The sequence below is a fragment of the Scardinius erythrophthalmus genome, assembly GCF_964197995.2.
Source record: "Scardinius erythrophthalmus genome assembly, chromosome: 12".
In the NCBI taxonomy this organism is placed as follows: Eukaryota; Metazoa; Chordata; class Actinopteri; order Cypriniformes; family Leuciscidae; genus Scardinius; species Scardinius erythrophthalmus.
This window is the reverse complement of record NC_138232.1, coordinates 32,929,671-32,954,430: the sequence shown is the minus strand read 5'-3', so window position 1 is coordinate 32,954,430 and position 24,760 is coordinate 32,929,671. Positions and strand designations below refer to the sequence as shown.

General features: G+C 35.9%; 1 protein-coding gene across 4 annotated transcripts in view; it reads left to right on the top strand.

Annotated features, from left to right (window-relative positions):
* The window catches only part of nck2b (NCK adaptor protein 2b), a 50,166-nt gene that overhangs the window by 20,982 nt on the left and 4,424 nt on the right, over positions 1-24,760 (top strand). For all 4 annotated transcript variants that reach the window (XM_081381815.1, XM_081381817.1, XM_081381816.1 and 1 more), the window contains one exon: positions 11,563-11,804. In XM_081381815.1, coding sequence (XP_081237941.1) covers positions 11,579-11,804 — 226 coding nt within the window. In that variant the 5' untranslated portion in view covers positions 11,563-11,578. The remainder of the gene's footprint in view (positions 1-11,562; positions 11,805-24,760) is intronic.

The following is a 24,760-nucleotide window of genomic DNA, read 5'->3' as shown; positions in this document are numbered from 1 at the left end:
GACTGTAGACATTTAGAATATTACAAAATATTTATATTTCAGGTAAATTGTTCTTTTTAACTGTCTATTTATCAAAGAATACAGAAAATGTTTTATCAGTTTCCACAAAAAAAAAAAAAAAAAAAATTAAGCAGCACATCTTGTTAATAAGAAATGTTTGTTTCTGGAGCACCATATCAACATAGAATGATTTCTGTCATGTGAAACTGAAGACTGGAGGAATTAATGCTTATAATTCAACTTATATACATACGTGTGTATATACAGTATATCTTAAAATATAAAATTTTGAATGGTTACAATATTTCACAATATTTCTGATTTACTGCATTTTTGAACAAGTAAATGCAGCCTTGGTGAGCATAATAAACTTGATTTATCTAACTGACCCCAAACTTTTGAACAGTAGTGTAAAATTGGTCCATGTGATATGTGCACTATATTCCAAGTATTTTAAAGCTATACAAAATTAAGTCACAAATGAGATTTTGAGAGGTAGCCCATTTCTTAAACAAAGGTATTGTATGGTTTCAAATGGACTGCTTTTTATGCATTTTATCTATAGCTTTTCTCCATTTCTGGGGGCTGAGGCTATTAAGTCCTCAATCCCGTTCTTTAAGAGCAGCTTGAGCATTTTTCAGAACAGCCCCTTTCATGTTTAATGGAAAAACAGGAAGTCATACGCATTGGCCGAAATGTACAGATGAGTAAATGATGACAGAATTTTCATTCTTGGCTGAACTATAACTTTAAGGTCACATTTCTGACTTCCTGTGTGTCACAGCTGGCCCATGTGGCCTCACTAGCCCCCTCCTCTCTCTTCATCCCTTCTTCACCTCAGGGTCAAGGCTTTCCCAGCAACTTGGTTACAAGAGTGCACAGTCACATGGTTCAACTTCACCGCCTGAATGCTGAAAAAAATAATAATCCAGAGACACTATACTACTTATTCACACACACACACACACACACACACACACACACACACACACACACACACACACACACACACACACACACACACACACACACACACACACACACACACACACACACACACACACACACACACACACACACACACACACACACACACACACACACACACACACACACACACACACACATTGTGTTAGTTCTGACAAAATGTTTATTGTTGCAGTCTATTTAAAATGTTTCATTCATTTGAATTAATTATTTTAAAAATCGGTTTGAGTGAATGATTCAATGACATACTTTTTTAACTCACTTGTCGCCACATAGTGGCATTACACTGTAATTGATACAATATTTATTTGAAATGCCAAGTTACTTTCAAAAGGGGATCTACTCTAATTTCATCTCTTCCGTAGACATCAGTGTTTATATCCGAAATGAATAAACTTTTATCACAGTACTTACAGTATGTGATAATTCAAATATTTGTAACAGAAATAATACTGTATGGTTTGTGAAGCTGTTTCATACCTACAGTCTACATTATAACTGCTTTCTCTGGGTCAGCGGCAGCGTCAACGAAGATTTGAATGTTCACTGTGATTTTGTCAAAGGTTTAATAAACACTGCCAAATCATTGTCATTTAGGAATGAGATTGCGTACGTGTTTGAATCGAGATTGCGATCTTTTAATGATTAATCATGCAGCTCATGTGCATGATTAATGTAATGATTAAAGGGATACTTCACCTCTGGGAAGATGAATGTGTATTTAAAATAGGTCATTTAAGTAGAAGAAATGTGGAGAAATTTTTGAATTTGGAGCTTTCTAGACTGAGAAAAGCCAGAAAATGTATTTTTGGCTTATGTGGATGAAAGACAACAACTCCCAGAATGCACTTGCTTCGCTGCCTTAGGAGGCCACGCCTACCGGTTAGAGAGCACAGTTGAAAACAACAAGGCTAGCCTAAGTAAGTGATGAGTTTGCCAGGGATTTAGAGACCCAAAATGTCCGGGATTCGGCTTTTGCGTTCTACAGTCGCCATTCATCATGTTTACTGTGGCGAGCAGGACGAGGCTGACGGCCGTGGGAGAATGGGGCGAGGCCGGTGGCTTCATTACTGAGACGCGCCGGGTCTCGCATCTCTCACGGAGGAGCGGGAATTTTCTTAGCAATGTTAAAACGCACATCAACCAACCAATCACTTGTTTAGCGTTCATGTAAACACTACAGTCAGATTCACCGATCGGAATTAATTCAGTTAGATTGAAACGAGAGGTGTGCATGTAAACAATGAATGGCGACCGCAGAACGCAAAAGCCGAATCCCGGACATTTTTAACAGTCTCGCCCGCCGGACAAGTCCGGGAAAAGGAAGATGGTAACCCCTACTTACTCAGCTTTCTCCTATTATTCAGCTTTCTCCACAGAACAAGAGCATGCTAGCTTAGCTTCCAAAGAAAGACGGCTGATACTGTGTACATTCTGTGAGTGAGATCCCACCCTCTATGGGCGGGCTGAAAACATGCGGAACAACGCCATCTACTGGCTGTAGTCTTTAGCCTCTGGACAGAAAATCCTCCGATGACGCAAAATGACGATTTTTGCGTCATCGGAGGATTTTTTCCAGACAAAAAATACATAAATCTCTCCTCTCAGGGGGATATGAGGGGGGAAAGCATGGTAATTCGAAAATACTACAGGTTTTCTACTAATACAAAGCTTAATGCTAAATCCTGAAGTAACCCTTTAATTAGTTGCCGTCAAACCTACGTCATCAGGGAAGGTCCTCCAATGCAGAGGGGAGGGGCATTTTCAGATTTTGATTAAAGATTACGAAGCCAAATTTTTTTTTTGTGTGGATTGACTTGCATGGATGAATTGTTCACCACAAAATGATCAATTTAGGCAAACAAAGTAAATATGGTCAATTTTGATTTCATGTGGACTTTAATGTAAACGCACTGTTTCCGATCTTCTGGAAAATATCAGATCTGTGCATAAGTCTTTGCGATGTAAATGCAGCATCTCTGCTACTGTCTATTATCTGTCTATTTAAAATTACTCCAAAAACATTGACAAAAAAAAAGAAGAAGAAGAAGACAAAACCGCTTACTGCTCTGGTTCTTTATTGCTGACTGTTTACTTGGAAAAACAGAAGCAGTTTTTATCTACTATCTTATCTACTATTTTTCATTTAATATTTATTTAATGTAAGTATATATTATAATATGAGTAGGCCTAATAATAATATACTAGGGGTGTAACGGTACACAGAAGTCACGGTTCGGTATGTACCTCGGTTTTGGGGTCCTGGTTTGATACGAGTTCGGTACAACAGGAAAAAGAAACAAATCCCCAATGGTAGTTTTCTTTTCATTTATTTTGAACAGACAGTAGTGCAAAATACAGTTTGTTCCAACTAGCGTCTTTTTGTCCCCCGAGGTAGTTGGTAGAGTACAGCCTCCTATAATGCACTCTTCCGTAGTGAGTCATATTGCATATTTTTTGAAGGGCTGATAAAAAATAAAAGGTATTTAGTCACAATCAATGAAATGCTCTGTCATTTATGGTCATAACTAGTATATGTTTATTTGTCTACACTTACAATAAAAACAGTTGTGCTTTAATAAAATAAAGAAAACCACCGGATGCTGCTTTCTGCCATCCCAGTTTCTTTTCCGTGAAGTTAGTGGAGCGTGTCACAAAAATTAATCGAAACTCAGCGTATAGGCTACTTGCAAGCTCTTGCATGCCATCTGAACACTTGTGTTGGGTTAGTGCATAGATCGTCTCTTCTTCCGCTCTTTTTCATGTTGTGGTGGTTGGCAAACAGCATTGCACTACTGTCTGTGCCCCTTTCTGGATTGGAGTGTGGATGGCCTGTGACTGACTGTATTCGTCGTTTGACTGTAGGCACCGAACCGTGACGTCTGTACGTACCGTGACGGTTTGGGAAGAATACATGTACTGTTACACCCCTATAATATACTATAATATAGGATAAAGCATATAGTATAGTATAGTATATATTATTATTTTTTTCAGGAAGGATGCATTAAATTGATCAAAGTAACAGTAAAGAGTTACATTGTTACAAAAAAATATATATTTCAAGTAAATCCTCTTTTTTCACATCAGAATGATATCATTCTATCAAATCACATGATACATTTTTCATCAAAAAAATCATGGTTTTCACAAAAAAAAAAACAATTTGCAGCACAACAATTTTCAACTGTGATAATAAAAATGTTTCTTGAGCACCTAATCAGTCTGTTAGATTTGATTTCTGAAGGATCATGTGACACCAAAGATGGAGTAATGGCTGCTGAAAACATTTTGAACATTTTGTAGTAAGATTTCAGAATATTGCCATTTTTACTTTATTTTGATCAAATAAATGCAATCTTGGTGAGCATGGGAGACATTTTTAAAAACATTAAACAATTTTACAGACCCAAAACTTCGTTTCCATTTTCAAGTTTTTATAGAGTGTATATTTTAGTTTGCTCTGATGTCGGAATAGTTGTCAAAGTATGACATTTTACTTATCAACTCCTGAAATGTTTGTATGTGTGACCCTAGTTCTAGTCCTAGTCCTTCTCTACATCCTGTCATAATGGGATAAAGAGACTGAGAGCATTAAATCGACTTGCGTTTATCATAAACGTGAGCCGATTTAATGCTGTCAATCTCTTTATGGTAATGAAGAAGACTGATACTAAGAGCTGCTGTGAGTGTGTTATTAGTATTGTGTGTATGTTTTGTGTTTGTGTGAGTATTGCAGATGTACTGGGAGAGCATTGCCATCTGAAAAGCATCTTTCTGTGCCTGTATCAATCCCTCTCTCTCTCCCTTCTAAAGCAGAATTTGGCGGCTATTCAATACACGCTACACATGGTAATTTACTAAACAAATGGATGAGGACAGTGAAACTCTCCATTTCTTGTTGCTTAATCTTGTATCTTCTGAATCCATCTTTTAATGTGTTTTCACATTATATAATTCACAGTTCAAAACAAAGTGCTTTTTGTGTTCAGCAGTTACTCCTATAAAGACATTTAAAGAGGAGTTATTTAGAGGGGAATGAGATGCCCAATGTCCTTTGTTGGAGAGCTTCTTTGATTCCTGAAACTGTGAGACTGGCGCACGCTTCTGTTGGCGGAAATTCAAGTGCTCTTGAGTTGTTTGTCTGATTGCATCTTCCAGCTGTCGCTTTGAGAGACATCTGCTTAAAACTAGCGAAACCAAAGCTCTCATAGCATCTCTGGATCTGCTCCTGGATACATTAGGAAAATACTTACATGATGGTACAGTGAGGTAACCAAAAATATTCAACTGGAATAGCAAATGGTTTGACTGTGTCAGAGTCTATTTTGTGAACACAACGTGGATAATTACAACAGGTAAACAGCTGTGTGGATGCTATGGCTGGGTTGATAATTTAAATTTCTTGATTTTAATCAATCTTCATTTTGATGAACCTTTTAGTGTTATATTCACAATATGCTTTGTGCTTTGCTACCTTTGATATGAAACAAAGTCTCAGCTGTCAAAGTCTCAATTTTATCACAAAATCAAACAAATGTTGTTGTAGAATTGTTTAATATTCAACTGTGGAAATATATCAGTAAAACAGCTTGTAAACAATGTTACATAATGTTACATTTACCTCAAAAATGACATTGTGTCCACAGCTCATTAGAAAAAAAAAAAAAAAAAAACTAGAGTAAAGCATTTTGTTAAATGTATGCACTGTAAATACATATTATATTTTCACTTAACCTGTTAGTAATGTCTTGATTATTTATTATTTATGCATGTTTGAAAAAATCAGTCACAAAAATACATTTTCATTACAGACACCATTTAAAGGTGTCTATCAGGACATAGTTCCTTTGAACCCTCCTGCATAAATACCAAGGTTTGGGGTTAACACTGGTAGGAATTTCAAAAGGAGTCAAACTACATATTGATGCTCTTGAGGTGCTTCTACAGGATCAAAACTGAATCACTACTGAGCTTTTACTTTGAGCATTTAAGACATACTGCACACATAGACATAAATAATGGCCACTGTAAGATGATTTAGAGATGTGGGGAGCTGTATATCATGTAAAATTTAAAATGGCAAAGCATTTCTTATGTTTTTTTTTAATTAATTATGAGTTGGGTTGAGTATGCAAAAACTGTACTCAAGTAAAAGTAAAAGTACTTATATAAATATTTACTCAAAGTAAAAGTAATAATCTTAATAGTTACTTGAGTGAGAGTAAAGAAGTATCAAATAAGAAAACTACTCCATACAATAACATGTTATTATTAAGATAATACTTAATTTATTTAAATTATTATATTATAATAATTCGTTATATTTTCAACAAACACAGGGATAAGCATTAATTCTGTAATTTCTGTAGCCACAATATCATTGCATGTCCTTTGCTTTGTATAATAACGTATACAGCTACATTTGGATTATTTGTGTCAAAATAAAGTGAACCTGCAGAGTTTTGTGTTCAAAGGTAAGTAAAGGGAACCACTGACACAGAGAAGAAAGAGTGAAAACACTTAACATGTGCTCATGCTCTGAACACTAACAATCAAATGCACATTGACAGATCTTCTTCCGTCTGTTCTCCAAAATGTAATCAAATGAATGTTTCTGCAGGTACATGTAATCAACTGTTATAGATCTTTATCACTGGCAAACAATAGGATGCATTTGCTGATTTCTTAAATTTCCTGTTACGACTCAGAGTGAGAAACCACTTCAGACGATTCAGTGCATGCAGGAAACTGAACAAATAATTCAAAATGATTTGCAAACCAATTTACACAGTTTTGCCAACCTGTTTGATGAAGTCTTTGAACATAATCGACTCCAAAGAGTGATTAATTTGTGAGTGGGGCATTGGTCATGCAAACACGATGCAAGACTATTTAAATATAGAGCTAGAGGGAGCATGCAGCTCATTGGCTACATGGAAAGGGCCATCAGTCCGTGCATGTATATATTTTTTATTATAAATAGTTTGTTTAAAATGACATCCGTATATACAACAACCAATAGTGTTACAATAAATGCATTTCTCTGTGCTTTTTTTTTGGGCTCATCTTCTCTAACTTATTTATCTACTGTATAAGGTAAATGTAGTGTTCGACAAACTTTCTCACTTCTGTTTTTTAGCCAGTTTAGATGATTTTATATATTAGCAGCTGATATTATATATAAACTGGCCGTCTTTTGCGGAAAATAGAGCAGTGTAAGAATGATAAAGCATAATGTGATGCATTACATTGTGATGGGTGTGTGTGTGTGACATCTGGGATGGGTTGCAATGAGCATAAAAACGTGCATTGAGTGGTAATAAAACACTTACAGAAAACATGACCAATGCATTCACCTACTGAATAATCCCTATACATTTTTATAGAAAATCTATTTGTAGTTTCATTCATGAAAGTCTGAAGCATGTGTGTAACTGATTTAAAATGAATGCTAAAAATAGTAGGTATGTAGTAACATCATTTGAAGTCATGTCCCTATTTGTAAAGTAGCCCTGCTCTTCCTAGTCAGTCCTTATAGTGCTGTAATTTAGTGGAAATGGAGATTGATTTTTATTCCCTCCACTTTAATGTGTATGCTTTTAAAAAAGTGGATTTTGGATCCATAATCATGTTGCATAACCAGATTAGGATTTTAGACAATTTGGCTGCATGAGCTTAGTACCATGGGTAAGTAACAGGGATATAACGCTGCATTGTAAGCAATAAGTGTCCTCTGTTTACCCAGACCCCAGTTTGACAGGTGTCAGTGAAAGAAAAAAAAAAAAGAAAAACATTTTTTTTCCACTCTGTGAGGGCAGGTTTCTCTTTCAACACCACACAAGGAATGGAAAGATCTAGGAGACGACATGCTTGTTTAAGAGGAGATTTTATCCCTTGTTTAAAATGCTGGCTGTCAGGCAGTCATTGTAATTGTATCGACCCGGTGTTGACACATATGACAGCTTTATCTGTGAGTTGACAGGTTTCATGAAACAAACATGAAGATCTGGCAGTGGTTTTGGAAGGGTACTGCTGTACTTGTTAGCTCTTAAACTTCTAAAGTAGCAGTTTATAGTCATACCTGAGGTCTGCTGTCTTTTGTAAGCTGTCATTTTATATCTGAGAGTAGTTAACAAGACCTGTAATTTGTGGCGTTACGGACGGCCCACTTTAACACACTTGCATTTCGTCATTTTGTTCTGGCGTTATGGATGAGGTAGCCTGCTGTCACATTAGGCAGGCAGGAGGCTGTTTAATGATGAAGTGGCTAGTGTTTGTGTACAGGATCATGAAGTGTCCACTGTTCACTGCTCAGCCTGCATCTGTGTTTGTGTGTGGCAGCTGTCAGAGTAATTGGACAACAACGTATTGAGTGTGTCCCTGGAGCAGGAAGCAGCACTGTCACACAGTGCCATCATGATCCTATAAAGCCTTTTTCACTGACACACTCTCTCAAACACACACACGTACGAGGAAGTCTGAGGGAATGCCACTTATGAGTCCTTGTTTTTAAAGAAATAGCTTGACAAGGAAGCACAGGTTTATGTCATGTGGTAATGTATTTCTTATTGAAAGGGGTAGTTTGGGCCAATAGGCTATAGTTAAAGGGATAGTTCACCCAAAAATGAAAATTAGCCCATGATTTACTCACCCTCAAGCGATCCTAGGTGTATATGACATTCTTCTTTCATCAGACAAATACAATTGGAGTTATATAAAAAAAATGTCCTGACTCTTCCAAGCTTTATAATGGCAGTGAATGGCCGATTTATGTTTTAAAGTCCATAAAGTGCATCCATCCATGATAAAAGTGCTCCACACAGCTCTGGGGGGGTTAATAAAGGTCTTCTGAAGTAAAGTGATGTGTTCGTGTAAGAAAAATATCGACTAAAATAACTAGCCTTGACCCTTGACCTGACGTATTACATAATGACGAACGCGGAAGCGCAGAGGATAGAGCAAAACAAAACACCAGTCACAAATTAAAAAGAGAAATGTCAGAGGAGCTTGAGTTAGTTGGCCACCCCTGTTTGTTTGAACCGCGAGAGGCGTCAAAGCTTACGCTACTCGCACATCCTACTTCATACATCGCGTCAATTGACATACAATACATAGTTCCTACATGACGTCACAACATACGGGCATTTGCCGACCCGGCGCCATTTCTGTGGGCATGTTGTGGGCAGAACATTAGAAGAAGAAGCTGAAACGAGTTAATTTCGTGATAAAAAGTGAAAAGGTCATCTCCTGCTGGGTCAATGGATGTTCAAATCGTGCTGGAGGTTCAGTTAAATTTGAATTTTACAGTATACCCGTCATTAGACTTCATGAATGTGAGAAAACTAAGCTTTTGTCAGAACAACGACGGAGGTTATGGCTGGCGAGGATAAACAGGAAAGAAACTCCCTCAAAACACGCAAGAATTTGCTCAGAGCACTTTGTGTCAGGTGCACAATGTTGTGTTTTATTGCGAGTGTACACAAATATAAGTTAACACTTTGCAATTTGAATGATGTCCTGTATGAACAAAATGACAAGGTATTAAAAACATACAAAAACAACATTGTTTCCACTGTTCGATCGCGCCCGCGCCTCTCTCTCACTCTCTCTCTCTCACACACAGACACAGACACAGACAGCGTTAGCGCATACGGATCCACACCATTTATGACTGAAATTTTCGCATTGTACCTCTCTCTGTCTTGTGTTAATAGAGTCTCTTTATAATCTCTGTCACTTTGTCTCTTCATGATTTTCGTAACATTATAAACAGAAAGAAATATTCGAAATTTGCTTGTAAAACTTTGTAAACACAGCAGTTTATGCCATCAAAGATGGCGTCTCCGGGGAGGTCACGTGACATTATTTGGCCTGTGGGAACTATGTATTGTGTGTATGTCTTAAAATTGCTCTTTTGCCACAAGTCGACTTGCGTAGGCCCTCTGCCGGAAGCTAGTTATTTTAGTCGATAAAGTTTTAAATATGGATGTTTTTCTTACACGAACGCATCGCTTCGCTTCAGAAGGCCTTTATTTACACCCCAGAGCCGTGTGGGGCCCTTTTATCATGAATGGATGCACTTTATGGACTTCAAAACAGAAACTGGCCATACACTGGCATTATAAAGCTTGGAAGAGCCAGGACATTTATTTATATGTATATATTCATATATATATATAGGTATTTATTCATTTTCACTGAACATGGATTGGATCCATTCAGCATTAAAGAACAGCGGACACTTCATTAATAAAGAAGTTATACTTCTTAGTACAATGTTTAGGCTTTTTTCAGTATCGTATTTTATTTTCTCTTAAAGCACTGTTAGATTGTTATTAAGTATACTCAAGACGTGAAAGAAATCTCCTAGTGTTGAAAAGTTATTAGGTAATTAGATCATGTCCCTTAGTAATTTAAGTTACAAACAACATTTTATGTAATCTGTGGTGGAATGCATTTTAAAAGTAGCAAACACAAATACAAATGTGACTAAAAGCTACAAAACACTTATTTTGTGTTCATGGGTTTATTTCTTTAAATGGATAGTTAATACAAAAAATGAAAATTCAGCCATTTACTCAAACTTTTCACTTATTTAGCTTTCAAGTTCATGCTTGATGCACAAGAACCAATGAGGTTTTTCTTCCCGTGCATTAAGCATGCATATTTGAGCTTCCATTTACCATATTTGATGTGCTCTATGTATGTGCGTTCATTAATGTTTTGTATGTAAATAAAAACCTAAATTAAAATCTGTTCTTCATATAGATTCATATAGATATAATGTTTCTTCAGAAGATTTGTATACATGTATGGATTATTTTTACATTTATACTATATCTTTATTTACTTTTTGAAGATTGATAATGTTGATCATGTTGACTTTCAATGGATGGACAAAAGCAATGAGAGAATATTGAAAATATCTACAAAAGTCTTTGGAACAACATGAGGGCAGAATTTTCATTTTTGGATGAACTAATGCTTTAAAGCTATATTTCCTTGTCTTTTGTTTTCCCTTTCTTTTTCTTATAGTTATGTTGCTAGTTATTATCAACGTTTTTTTTTTTTTTTTTTTTTTCACCCTGCTCATAATGTGTGTTGCTCAGTATGTTCACATGGATTTGTTTAATTAATTCCTTATAGATTCTGAAATGATTATTCACTTTCTTCTTTTCTTTCAATATCCCTCTTTTTTTCTCTCCTTCATTGTATCTGCTGAATAATTTACTGTGTTTAAGATAGTTAGGTGAAAAGGGAGGCTTTAAAAGCTGTTTGAGGACCAAGGCTGCTCTTCGTGGGGAGTGTGTGAGAGGAAGAGAGAGAGACTTGCACATTTAGAGCCGTTCATTTAGAAACAAGCTTTACCTCCAGGCTAGCAGGGCTCTTGATCCGTCCTGGCACTCCTGCGGTTGCTGCTCAGTGTCTAGGGATAGCCTGTACAGAGCAGAGCTGCTCTCTAGTTCCCAAAATCTGCATGGCTGTTCATGAGTCCAGGACACTCTCCATTAGTCTATTAAAAGTCATTTGGCTGGATGAGGATTCTAATTTCTTCTTTTATTTATATTTCAGAGGGACTCCATGAAAGATGTCAGAGGAGGCGATTGTTATTGCCAAGTGGGACTATACGGCACAACAAGACCAGGAACTTGACATTAGGAAAAATGAGCGCTTGTGGCTTCTCGATGACTCAAAAACGTGGTGGCGAGTGCGAAATGCATCCAACAGAACAGGCTTTGTTCCTTCCAATTACGTTGAACGCAAGAACAGTCTGAAGAAAGGTTCTCTGGTGAAAAATCTCAAAGATACACTTGGTAAGACACTTGTTTATTTAGACTTCTTTATCTATTTATAAGATCCTGACACAATGGCAAATAAGAGTGTCTGATTTAAAGCACATGCTTAGATATATGTATTATGTTGTAATAAATGTATTCATTAGAGCACATGCTTAGAAATATGTATTATTATATTATGTAATAAATGTATTCATTAGAGCTGTGGAATATAATCATTTTTTACAAAATAATAGATTTTTTTTAAATGTAATTAAATAGGGCTATAATACATATTAATCTGCTGTGTTATTGTAAATAAAGTAGGCTACTCTTATTATATATTAATAAAGAAGTTCTGTGTGTCTTTAGGAAGCAAATAACTTGCATCTGATGTTTCGGTTTTGTTTTTTATGAAAAGATCATGCATAAATGTAAAAAAGAAAGTGCAGGAGGTGCACCGTGAGGCAAGTGAAGATGCATACCTATTCTTGTTAGTTTCATATGGTTTTGGAAAACTTTTATACTGTTTTCACAAAAAAAAAAAAAAATAATGACTAAAATGTTACAAAAAAATCTAATTCAAGCAAAATTCTGTTCTTGTGAACTTTCTATCCCTCAAAGAATTCTGAAAAGTATCACCGTTTTGACTATTTTCAACATTGATACTAATAAGAAATGTTATCTGAGCACCAAATCAGCTTATTAGAATGATTTCTGAAGGATCATGTGACACTGAAAAGTGGAGTAATGATGCTGAAAATTCAGCTTTGCCATCAAATGAATAAATTACATTTTTAAAATATATTAAAATAGAAAACATTCATTTGAAATGAAATATTTATATTTATTTATATGTAATATTTCACAAAATTAGCTTTGAATGGTAGTGTATTTTTCCAGGTAACAATTAGTATCATGAATTATTAATATTATCATCATCATAAATATAATATAACCTTTTTATTTGATATTTTATTTAAATTATGTGAGATTGACATGTATTCATGAGGGTCTGCAGGGCTCGATGATATTATTTCCTTTGTTTATTATTTTGCATGTTGGTTGCACCACTTGTTGTTTTCAAATATTAACAAGCAGTGTTTTTTTCCCCCTTGGAGATAAAAATACTGCCGGACTGCTTAATTAATTAATATTTTCTTTTCAATGATTTTCTTTAATGAGACTTTTTTTCTTCATTATGATAGTTCCATCTCTCTGATATTTCTGAATTATTGCCTGTTTTCATGTGGCAAATTCAAAACCTTCAGAGATGCAGAAATAAAACCTTCAACATCAAGGGTGTGTAAGCAGGAAGCAGTAATTTAAAGGCTTTTGTTGTAAAACCTAATTAGTTTCCCATCTGTTAATCACACAGGGGAGAGAGGTGAACGATCGATCAGCTGTGTCTTGGGGCTTAATGTATGTGTTAGTTTAGAGGAGTCAGACTTAATTCTCCTGGCTGTGAAGTGGAGACTAATGTGTCCCAGAATTTCCAACGCTGATCATACAGTGTTGACTTCGTTTTGACCTCTGGGTTTAATGGGTCTAAAGTTGGCGTCAGAGTGGTATGCTGTTATTTGCAGAATCATGTGTTGATATCGGGGAGGTGCCAAGTACTGTCATAGAAACCTCGCCTTTGATACTTTGTTTCACACACTGGTAACTTGTTTTTATTGTAGTGTACAATTGTAGTTGTTATTGTAGTGGAGTGTCTAATTGTCACACACAGTGTTGGGCAAAGGTACTTTTAAAAGTAATGCATTACAATATTGCGTTATTCCCTAAAAAGTTACTAATTGTGTCACTTAATTACTTTTTATGGAGGAGAGTAATGCTTTTGCATAATTTTTTTCTCACTTGGGCTGGGCTTGCTTGCTCGTTTGTTTGTTTTTATATAAAAAAAGGTACATTTTTGGCAAATGTAAAGGCCCTTTTACTCCAACTGTACGTTCACACCGCCGCCGGCGAGAGCGGCAAAATTCCGCCACCCTGCCAACGACGCCGGAGAAAGATTCGGTGACACTCTGATGCTCTGACGTGGATCGAAGGCATGATCTTTTTTTATACTTTATTTAAAGGGTCCGCAAAGAAAACAAGCATGTTGATCAGTGTTTGTGCAGACTGGCCACACGTAGGGTATAAGTTAACTTCATGAAATCTTTTAAATGTTAACGTAAGAAAATGACCTATGGAAAGAACTTAACAATTAGTTACTTTGCTAACGAAATAAACAAATTCCATTTGTGTGGTGTGGCTTTTGTGTTCATGGTCAACTGCGAGTCTAATTTCAACATGCAGTTTATAGGACGTTTACTAGACTTGGTCTTTAATTAACATTAACATTGATTTGTGTGCAATTTACATTACAATAACTTTCCTGGTTGTAGCCTTAATGCAATTGGTCAAAATCAGTATTGTTTTGAGCAAATGAATTGCATTCCCGCTGAAAAACAAGCATCAGTTAAAGTAGGCTATTGTACAGCATCAGTAAACAGCCATATCATAGTTACACATTTAATTATGTGGAGACAAAAACTGATCTTGTAAAAATTGTAAAGTTAACTTTATACTGACTGACTCATCAACAACTGTTTTGCGTGCTATAACGCTAAAGTTAGCATGCAGTTCCCGCTTTTTCCCAGAAAATATATAACGTTAATGCACATCAGCAACTCACCAGACACACCAACAATTTCAGACACCTTGTTCCACGCATCGGTTTTTTTATTTATGTCACTGTACGTAAACAGGGACAAGTCATAGAACAATGGGAAACCCGCAACAGAAATAATTAACTTCTCCTCCATTTTGCTTGGGAACTAATATGGTCGGAACCAATGTTTACAGGATTGCGTTCTCTGGAATCCTCTCAGGCGGAGGACTTCTACATTCTGATTGGTTGCCGCCGAACTGCGTCATAGCTTATTACCATAAAGTTGACCTGACTTCAACTCTCCTTGCCGCTCTCACCCATAGACAGTATATAAACTGGACACAGCGACCCCATTAGATTCAACGGAGACAAGTGAAGTAAATTAAAAGCTCTCACTTAAAAACTGCATCTACAGGGCCATAATGTAAGATAAGGTAATGGAGCCTTTTATACATTTTCGTGTTTCTTTAGAAATAAAAAATTGACAAATGGAGTTTTTAAACGCCTCAGATGTAAAGTTATTCGCTGTCAAAGTGACACCAAAATGAATGGGATTTAATGGAATGCTAACAGCAGGTGGGGGTCCGCTAATCAATGGCGGCGCCCGGGGAAGCTTCAATATTTTATGAAACCCTGCCCCCCTGCTCTCACCGTCCAAGACGCGCCACGCTTGCTGTCGGCTCTCATTGAAAATGAATGACTTCCGGCCACTTTGACGCTCTCGCCGGCGGCGGTGTGAACGCAGAGCAAGAGTGGAATAACTAAGATTCAGGCTGAAGGAAATCACACCTTTTCAGTTGAGGCTGCAGCTCAAACAAACTTTTCAGCTGTCCTGCCATTCTGGATTGCTGAAGAATAATATGGTTAACACTCTTTATTCAGCAATTTAAAAAAAGATAAAGAAACATCTTAAGTTATTTTTACTTATTGGCATGGCTGAATTGGATCATCGAAGGTCAGCAGCAAATAATTTGGTTAATAAAGTGAGATTAAATACATAAAGTATATATTTTTTTATTAAATACATTTAAGTATTACAGATTTGCGTAATATTTTGAGTTTGCATTTCACTGTTTTTATTAATTTTGAGGAAAACTGAATCTGTTTTTGTGCAAGTGAGATGAGTAAATGGCTGCATGCTCTCATTTAGTCTAGAACTACATTAACCATCATGTTTAGACGCCTCTGATTTCTCTCAACATGGGGACAGGAGAGGTGTCAGTCAATAAATGGTAAAACAAAGTAACTTGTGTACTTGTTTGAAAAAGAAACTCTGATATTTTGTTGTAAATTTAAAAGTAATGTGTTACTTTATTGAAAAAAGTAATCTGATTACGTAACTCACGTTCTTTGTCATGCATTACCCCAAAGACTTGGTTTAACCACCTGGGATGAACAAGCTAAAGACAGTTGATATGCAGATGGTAGTAAATGAGCCGTGCGAATGGCAGTTGTATCTTTTCCTCGACGTCCTGTTTAATCTTCACATCAACTACATGGTTTAAGCAAGCACATTTCATGGGTAAATTAAACTGAAATGGATAGTCTTTTGATTTAATTAGTGTTTCAATCTCATCTACACTTATGGTCAAAAGTTTGGAATCATTTAATATTTTTTTCCAAAAATACTGTAAAACATTGTAAAATATTATACAATTAAAGATAGCTGATTTCTATTTTAATATATTTGAACATTTAATCCTGTGATGGCATGGCAGCCATTACTCCAGGCTTTAGTGTCACACGATCTAATATGCTGATTTGGTGAAACATTTATTATTGTTATCAATGTTGAAAACAGTTATTATTTTTATGAAAACCGAGATGCTTTGAAAAAGTTCAAAAGAACAGCATTTATTCGAAATAGAAATCTCTTGTAACATTATTTATAAATGTCTTTACTCTCACTTTTGATCAATTTAATGCATCTTTGCACAATAAAACATTGTTTTCTTTCTTTTTTAATCCTACTCAACCCAAACTTTTGAATGGTAGTGTATCATGATTTCAGCAAAAATCTTAAGCAACAAAAATGTATAAAAATAGAAGAAAAAAAATATTGACTACCAAATCAGCATATTACAATGATTTCTGAAGGATCGTGTGACACTGAGGACTGGAGTTATGGCTCCAGTAAAATATATTCGAATAGAAAATAGTTATTTTAAATTGTAATAATATTTAACAATATCACTGTTTTTATCAAATCAAATAAATACTGTCTTAATGAGTATAAGAGACTTATAAACATTATAAAATAATTGTGACCAAACTTTTTTTACTAATGGCGTACATGGTTTTGTACATGCATGAAGAATTCAAATAGGCAGGCAGATTTAGCAGCCATCAAGATATCTACACATATAAAGAGATGCTTGTTGAGTGCAAAATAATCACTTTCGGAGACAGACAGAGCAATTAAGGACATCCTCAACTCCATTTTGCTTTCCTGCTGACATCTATTTGTAAGATGTCCACTCACACACAAACTGCACCACCCCTTTCTTGTCAGGGTAAATGGGCCCCAGCTCTCTACCCTTTTGACCTTAACCTCTCTAGAACATCCTTTTCTCCCCTCCCTCACTTTCCTTATGAAGATTGTTACATGCTTCTCTTAATTACTGACACATGAATCTCTGCATGGAGTCCAAGACAGGAAATGGGAGGATGGAGGACAAGAACCTCTGCAGTGAGACTATGCAGCATGTGTCACTGTTTCTTGTATATTTAAGATCATTATTAAATAGCTGTTTTGATGGCTCTTGGTTGGCTCTGGCTTATTTTGGTCATTTGCAGACCATCGCTGGACGAGAACATGAACTGTTTAAAAGTAGAGCTTTCCAGCTTAATAAAATGCCACCTAGGACTTCATTGTTTGTAGCTTAAATCTAAAAACCAAATTTATATGGTCTTTAGAGTTTTTTTTTTTTTTTTTTTTTTTTTTTAAAGCTAACTGTAGCATGGTAGAGGTTGTGTGGTATAGTGGTGGAATCTGGGTTGCTAACTCAAGTTGTGGGTTCAAACCCACACGATATGAACACTGAGATCTTCACCATTGTGCCAGTGAGCAAGATGCCTAATCCCAGATAAAGGCCTGTTCACACCAAAAACGATAACTATAATGATAACTATATTAGCGTCCGCTCCACACCACCGGACGGTAATGTTCTGTTTATTTTATGTGGTCTGCCTCATTAAATGCTTGAGTTCTTTAAACTTGAGTGGATTTTGATTGTCTGTCGATATTTTTTTATCATTCATCAGATCCAAAATACATTCTGAAAGTGGTTCCAATTCCAACAATATTTTTCCTCTGACGTTATCGTTATAGCTGCAGTGTGAACTTCGCTATTCTCATAGAATTAGAACGATTGAAACTTTATAGTAATAGGTATCATTATAGTCATTGTCCTTGGTATAAATAGCTCTTTACTCCAGGGGGCTGACCTTGTATTAAGAGTATTGTGAGCTATTTTAGGTATAAGCGTCTGTTACATGAGACTTGCACTGTATAAAAATGAATTGCAGCACAGTGCATTAACATAGCTATTACAGTTTATAGAGAACACAGCAGTTAAAGGGATAGTTCACCTGAAAATAAAAATTCTGTTATGATTTAATCACCCTCATGGTGTTCCAAATCTTTATGACTGACGTTCTTCTGTGGAAAATAAAAGACGACGCTTTTAGAAATGTCTTTTTTTTGTTATACCAGCATTCTTCAAAATGTATTGTAAAATACACACACATAAAAGGTTTAAAATGACATTAAAGTAAGCAAATGATGATTTTTAATTTTGTGTGAACTTTTACTTTAGGCTCAGAAAACATCATTCAAGCAGCCAATAGGACTGACTGAATGTCTTCTGAAGTCAAAAGATATCTTTGTGTGAGAAACGGATTGAAGTTTAAGTCACTATTCAATGATAATCTTTTTGCCATCAAAGAGCTGTCAACTGTAGAACCACTGTGACTGGATCACTGAACATGATTCCTGTTATATTACACTTTTCAAACTGGGTTGAAAACCAGGTCTGGCTCTGGCACTAGGAATACACATTTTATGGAAAAGGTGTGTGAGACACTGAGATGAAATTAGATTTTTGGGGAATCAGTCAGATTTGTAAATAAACTGTTTTCAGAACCAGATTTTTGAACCAGACAAAAATAAAAATAAATAAATAGACACACAAGGGTTTGACAGGACCGTGAGTAAATTATAACATATTTTTTATTTTTTCTACCACTATTCCTTTAACAAAAATACACTGTACACTGAACCACCTCTAATGGCTCTTTTACTTGCCACTGAAAGCGAGTCAAAAGCTGAGTCATGACTGTACAGGCAACCTCAATGCTCGGCCTTGGGTGTCATGTTTTAAAAGCACATCCTCTTTTCCAGTCTATTGGCCTATCGATCTTCTGTGGACAGAGTGAGGACAGCTCTCTCACAGGCTCTTTGTTCTTTCAATGTGCTTTGATAAATGTGCTCATCCGCTGTCTGTGACTCAGAGACTCTGTGTTTATGGGCTACATAAATGATGTGTGTTTGCGTGCTGGTGTATTGGTGTTTTTCACCCTCTGGCCTCATAATGTCATCTGTGTCTGAGGTCATTCAGGCAATGCTGCTCATGCATACGGCTCCTGCTTTCATCCCTGCACCTGATTTGCAGTTATCAAGGTTAACCTCCCCTCTCTGCTCATCCATTGTGACAAGGTTACCCTTTCTCTGACAGCCTTCATCTGTCTTTCTCTCCCTATTATTATTCTCTTTTCCTCAGTCTTTTCCAGGTCTTCTTTCATATCCCTGTATAAAAGATTTTCTCTCAATGAGGAAAGTCTGTGAGCTGAGACTTGGAAAGAGATGGAAAGATAGTGAAAATATCCATGTGGTTCCAAACATGTATGACTGACTTTCTTCTGTGAAAAACAAAAGGAGAAATTTTGAAGAATGTTTGTGCAGCCCCTTTCCAATTCAATGACCACGAAAGGGAATGGACAAAAGGAACAAAACATCACTTCAACTATTTAATATAAGTTGTCTATTTGATTCATGCAACATATTCTGAAGCTGTATGATAGCGTTATGTGAGGAACAGACAGAAATTGTTTGTAAAGTCAGTCGCTGAAATTATTATTCGTAAATCGCATTGTTGTTGTTGATACTTATTGATCCCTTACAGGAAATTACATTACATTCAAATATGTCATGATGTGTTGCGGCAGGTTTGACCTCAATGATGTTTGGTCACAAGAAAATAATCAATTAACTTTGACGTTATTGACATCAAACTGGTCTAACATCTTGATGTCATATTTGAATGTTCGTTTAGATCAGTGGTTCTCAACCAGTAGTCCGGAGGCCACAATGGGGCCTTAGCAAGCTTCCAATTGTGTCTCAAGTTGACTTAAAATGATTTGCTAAAACTATAAAAATCAAGATATTTCTTATTCTTATTCATCCCTCCAAATGGTTTTATTTATTTAAAACCTGGATGTATGAGGAAGTCATATAAATAAATATTAAAACACCATATAATGAATATAATTTTTTTTTCTAGTTGTCCCAAGCTCTATAATATTGTGTCTATTTACACCAATGCAAATAGCCTGTCTTGTTAGTGAGCAGAGTTAGTCAGAATAAATCCCAGTGAAAACAGATCAGTGATGTGGAGAGTAAGGTGGTTGGCGTTAGCTTGTGATCTGTATTTTTCCAAACTCATTATTCCTCCATTTTCCTATTACATAGCAGCTTGGAGAAAATATTCGAAAAGTGGAAATAAAGCCTAACAGGTATATAATAGTGGGAATAAAGTGTTTAATGGATTAGTTAGGTGTAGGGGAGGGCTTTAGGGATAGTGACAAGTAATGCCCCAATAAGGCAGCATCCATTTATGATTAATAAATATAATCATATACACTCAATTTGTTATTGCATACTGTTTTATAATATACTACTATACACAGGTGCAAATAGTATCTGCCACTATTTGCGCTAAGTATAGCATCTAACAACAATTTAAACTTGGTTAAAAGAAAATACTGCTATTTGCAATTAGTGCAAAGAAAATACTTTGTTGCCATTTACATGTAACATTCAGCTGTTAAAAGTTCTGAAATGTAGTTATTTTAATTATAATTATTTTATTCTCTTTTATATGGACATTCTTAGTATCTGCAAAATTGCAAATTAAAAAAAAAGCTTTAAAAAATCATTACATCAGATAAACCAGTGGAACCTACTGCATTAGTCTACATTGTTGTGGACAATAGGGGCCTTGTGGTCAACATTTTATGTAAAAGAGATAATTAACATTCTGCTAAATAACTCTTTTGTGTCGTTCATAATCATAAAAACAAAATGGGGGTAATTAAATGTTGACAATTCTTTTTTTTTTCTTTTTTTTTTTTACTATTCCTTTAAGATAACTGTCTGCCATTTTGTGTCATACTACAATTGACCATTTACTTGTTACACAGATTCTATGAAACCCATTCAGGTTTTATTCTTTGGTTTTAAAGTGCCGTGCATACTAGCTGAACACATGACAAATGAATTAATTTTAGTATGTTTAGATAAGCTCTAATGTTTCATGCATATTCTTTATGAAATACTGTATAGTGCACATTGTCATAAATAACATCAAAGTTAAGTATTGTGAAAGCAGACTGCGGTTAATTGTCCCACCCATGTTCTCCTCTGTTGCAAGAGAGGTTTGTGCTTGTCTGCACCTGCATGATTGAACACGCATGATTGACAGATTGCCTCTTTCACTGCACACTGTCTTAAAGGGATAGTTCACCCAAAAATGAAAATTCTGTCAGTAATTACTCACCCTCATGTTGTTCCAACCCCGTAAGACCTTCGTTCATCTTCGGAACACAAATTAAGATATTTTTGATTAAATCTGAGAGTTGTCTCACTCCTCCATAGGCTTCTAAGGGACTGAAACTTGCTGGCCCAGAAAATGTATTAAAGACATCGTTAATATAGTCCAAGTGACTTACAACACAGACGCGCTACGCTTAAACACTATGTGAAAAGACCCGAGGCCCAGAGAGAAGGAAATTAAAATGAAATAAAGTCGTTATTTTTGTTTGTTTTTGCGCACAAGAAGTATTCTCGTCACTTTATAAACTTAAGTTTGAGCCACTGGAGTCACTTGGACTATATTAACGATGTCTTTAATACATTTTCTGGGCCAGCAAGTTTCAGTCCCTTAGAAGCCTATGGAGGAGTGAGACAACTCTCAGATTTAATCAAAAATATCTTAATTTGTGTTCCGAAGATGAACGAAGGTCTTACGGGGTTGGAACAACATGAGGGTGAGTAATTACTGACAGAATTTTCATTTTTGGGTGAACTATCCCTTTAACATATGGTGCCAGATTTGTAGAAAAATATAGAATAATTCATCAGCCACACTGATCAAAACCACTGCGTCTTGTGTGATGAGTGTTAAATGTATCGGTGTGGCTAATTGTGAGTAAATTCACTTGTTTGGAAAAATCTGCCGGGAGATGTGTGAGTTGAGAAAACAAGACATCCTGTTCTTTCGAATTAGAATGTATTGTAGCCAATGAAATCACAGAAGGGCCTATGAATGAAAGGCTTGATCATCTTTTTGCCTATAAACAGCAGCAGAATGACTCAATCTCCCCAACTAAACCTAAACAGACAGACTAATGTTTGTTACCATGAGTGTTAGAGAACACGCTTGACACTTGGTGTAACTGAAACACCTTGCCTAATTTCCAACTTCAGTCTCTAGATTAAGCATGTATTTGAGTGTTTTGTCTCACATAAATCAGTGAGACCATAGATGTTTCACACTGGCTTTAACAGGGCTCCAGACTGCAATCTTTTTTTCTTGCCGTTGCAACATAAATGTTCTGCCATTTCTGTTGCATATGAAAAACATCAAACGGAAAACAGAATGAAACCGCTTCATGTTCGAGCTGCACTGCGCAGACAGTTTATCAGCTCTGATATTAGACAGCGCAGCGCTAGCTCAGAACAGATTTACTCTTGGCCAATCTTGACCGTGCATCACTGTTAGCTGGGAGGTCCAGTGAGGAAGCATTTAAATTTGCCTGCATTATTAAAAACATCGCTGTGAGATCTAGTGAGAAGATTTCAAATTTGAATTCTCTGTTACAAACCATATCAGATCAAACGTGGCTGACGTGGAAACCAGGATAAATATTGTGCCATGAACGAACAAGTTGTAGAAGGCTTTTCAGTCAACAGATCACCAACATTCACCATGGATTTAATGTAGCAATGCTAACTGTAACCATGGTATTGTGTTTACATTAATCATTTTGGAGTTCATACAACCTTTTGAGAGTGAAATTCAATCACTGTTTCCAAGGACATTCTAATGCTTCACACTTTTTCCACAACTTCAAAGCTCTAAATATTATCCAGTTTAAATGTCATTTTTAACGTGAAGACAAAAAAGGGGGTTTTATGTTACTTTTGTTAATAAAAGTTCATTTTATCTGCATCTCAGCTCAAGCTCAGTGCTTTACTGTCAAATGTGCATTTCCAAGAAACAAGCATGTGATATTATTTGTTACTGCACTTATTAATGCAAAATAATAGTAATTTTATAATCAAATTACCTTTATAATTTAAAATCCCCCCACCCCCATTGCTACCAAATCAGGTACTGGTGCCACCAAATGTTAGTATGGAGCCCTGCTTTAGTGTGACTTCAAAATCCAGCTGTAAGAGTTGCATCCTGCTATCCTGAGAAATTGTTTCCATGGAAAAAAATTGACCTTAAAGCCTCTGAACTTCTGTCTTTAGAGGATTCCCACTCTTTTTTTCTTTTTTTTTTAAGCCAGCACTTTCTCATGTCACAGTATGCTAATAGAGAACATCACTGCTTTAATGAAGCATTGGGATCATCATACCTGAGGGACAAAATATTTGAGGTTTCTCTTTATAAATGTGTCCTTTGAGATGTCTGCTTCCTTCTGGTTTTGCCCTTCTTCTCTTCCTGTTTGTTAATGGTGATAAAAAAAGGGAAAATGATCTAATATTTAAGAGGCATATTGACCTTGGCACACAGTCATGATGGACTTCAGGATTTTTTATATATGATACAATTTGCTCTTTTAGGTTTTTATAGCATATTATTGCACATTGCTTACCACCACACCACTGCTTTTTTATTTATTTTATTTTTTAAGAAATGATAATGAAAAATTATGTCAAACTACTGTTATGTAATGAAAAATCACACTATCTATTTTCTAAATGCATGTTATTTATCTTATTGTGAATGGGCCTTATCTTAATGGGCCATTTACACTACACTGTTTTCATCTATGGGGAAAACCTTTAAAAAATGGAAAACATTTAATCAAAATGTCTTATCTTGAACTTCCATAAGTCTTATGGGCTTGGAACGACACAACAGAGTGATGCCAGAATTGTTATTTTTGGGTGAACAACCCCTTTAAGGGTTTCTTTTCAAGAATTTCATATTTCTATTTAGGCTTTTTATTCATTATGATATTAGGACATTTGTATCACCCTGTCATTTTTTTTAATCAAAAATATATTATTTTTAATTTCTTGTCGTTGATCCATATGTCTCCAAATGGAATATATAATTTCCTTTCCTATAAAGGGTTAAATTACATTTAATATCAGTTCTGAAGGGGAAAAAAAACCTGACATACACAGTTGCTCCAGTCATTAGGAATGCACAATACCAGACACATTCCTCCTCATTTGAATAGAAACGCGCCATGTGTGAATGTAAACCATTATTCTTAGCATCACTGTCTCACAACAAACCCTTAAAAATACACACATAGTATATCATGCTGCTTTTTGCTCATAAAAAGTAGGCCACCCCCCTCCCCCCTCTCCTCAGTTGAGCGGACACATGAACACCTGCACTCTTTCTCTCTCTCTCTCTCTCTCCTATTCTTTCGTAGTATAGAGAGGAAGTTATTGTCATTTTGTATTCTCTGCAGGTGTGTATTGAGAAAGAGGGAGGAGTTTAGGGTTGGAGGTTGAGTAAGTGTGTTTGTGTGTTGTTTACTGAGTAGGGAAAGCAATGGTGAGATGAGTGTGTGAAACCGGGTGCATGGATCATCTGCTACAGGAAGGAAACTGCTGGGTACTGATATTTGTGGTTGTGTGTTTATGTGTTGCGCACATGTAAATGTGTATTTCTTTACTATACACAACTGAGTCTATTTTAAGTGATGGGTCAACATGTCTCTTGTTTGGTTTGGTTTGATCGTTATGTTTATACTCTGATAAGCAGCAACACTGAGATCTGTATCACATCGCACATTTATTTCACTGCCCATT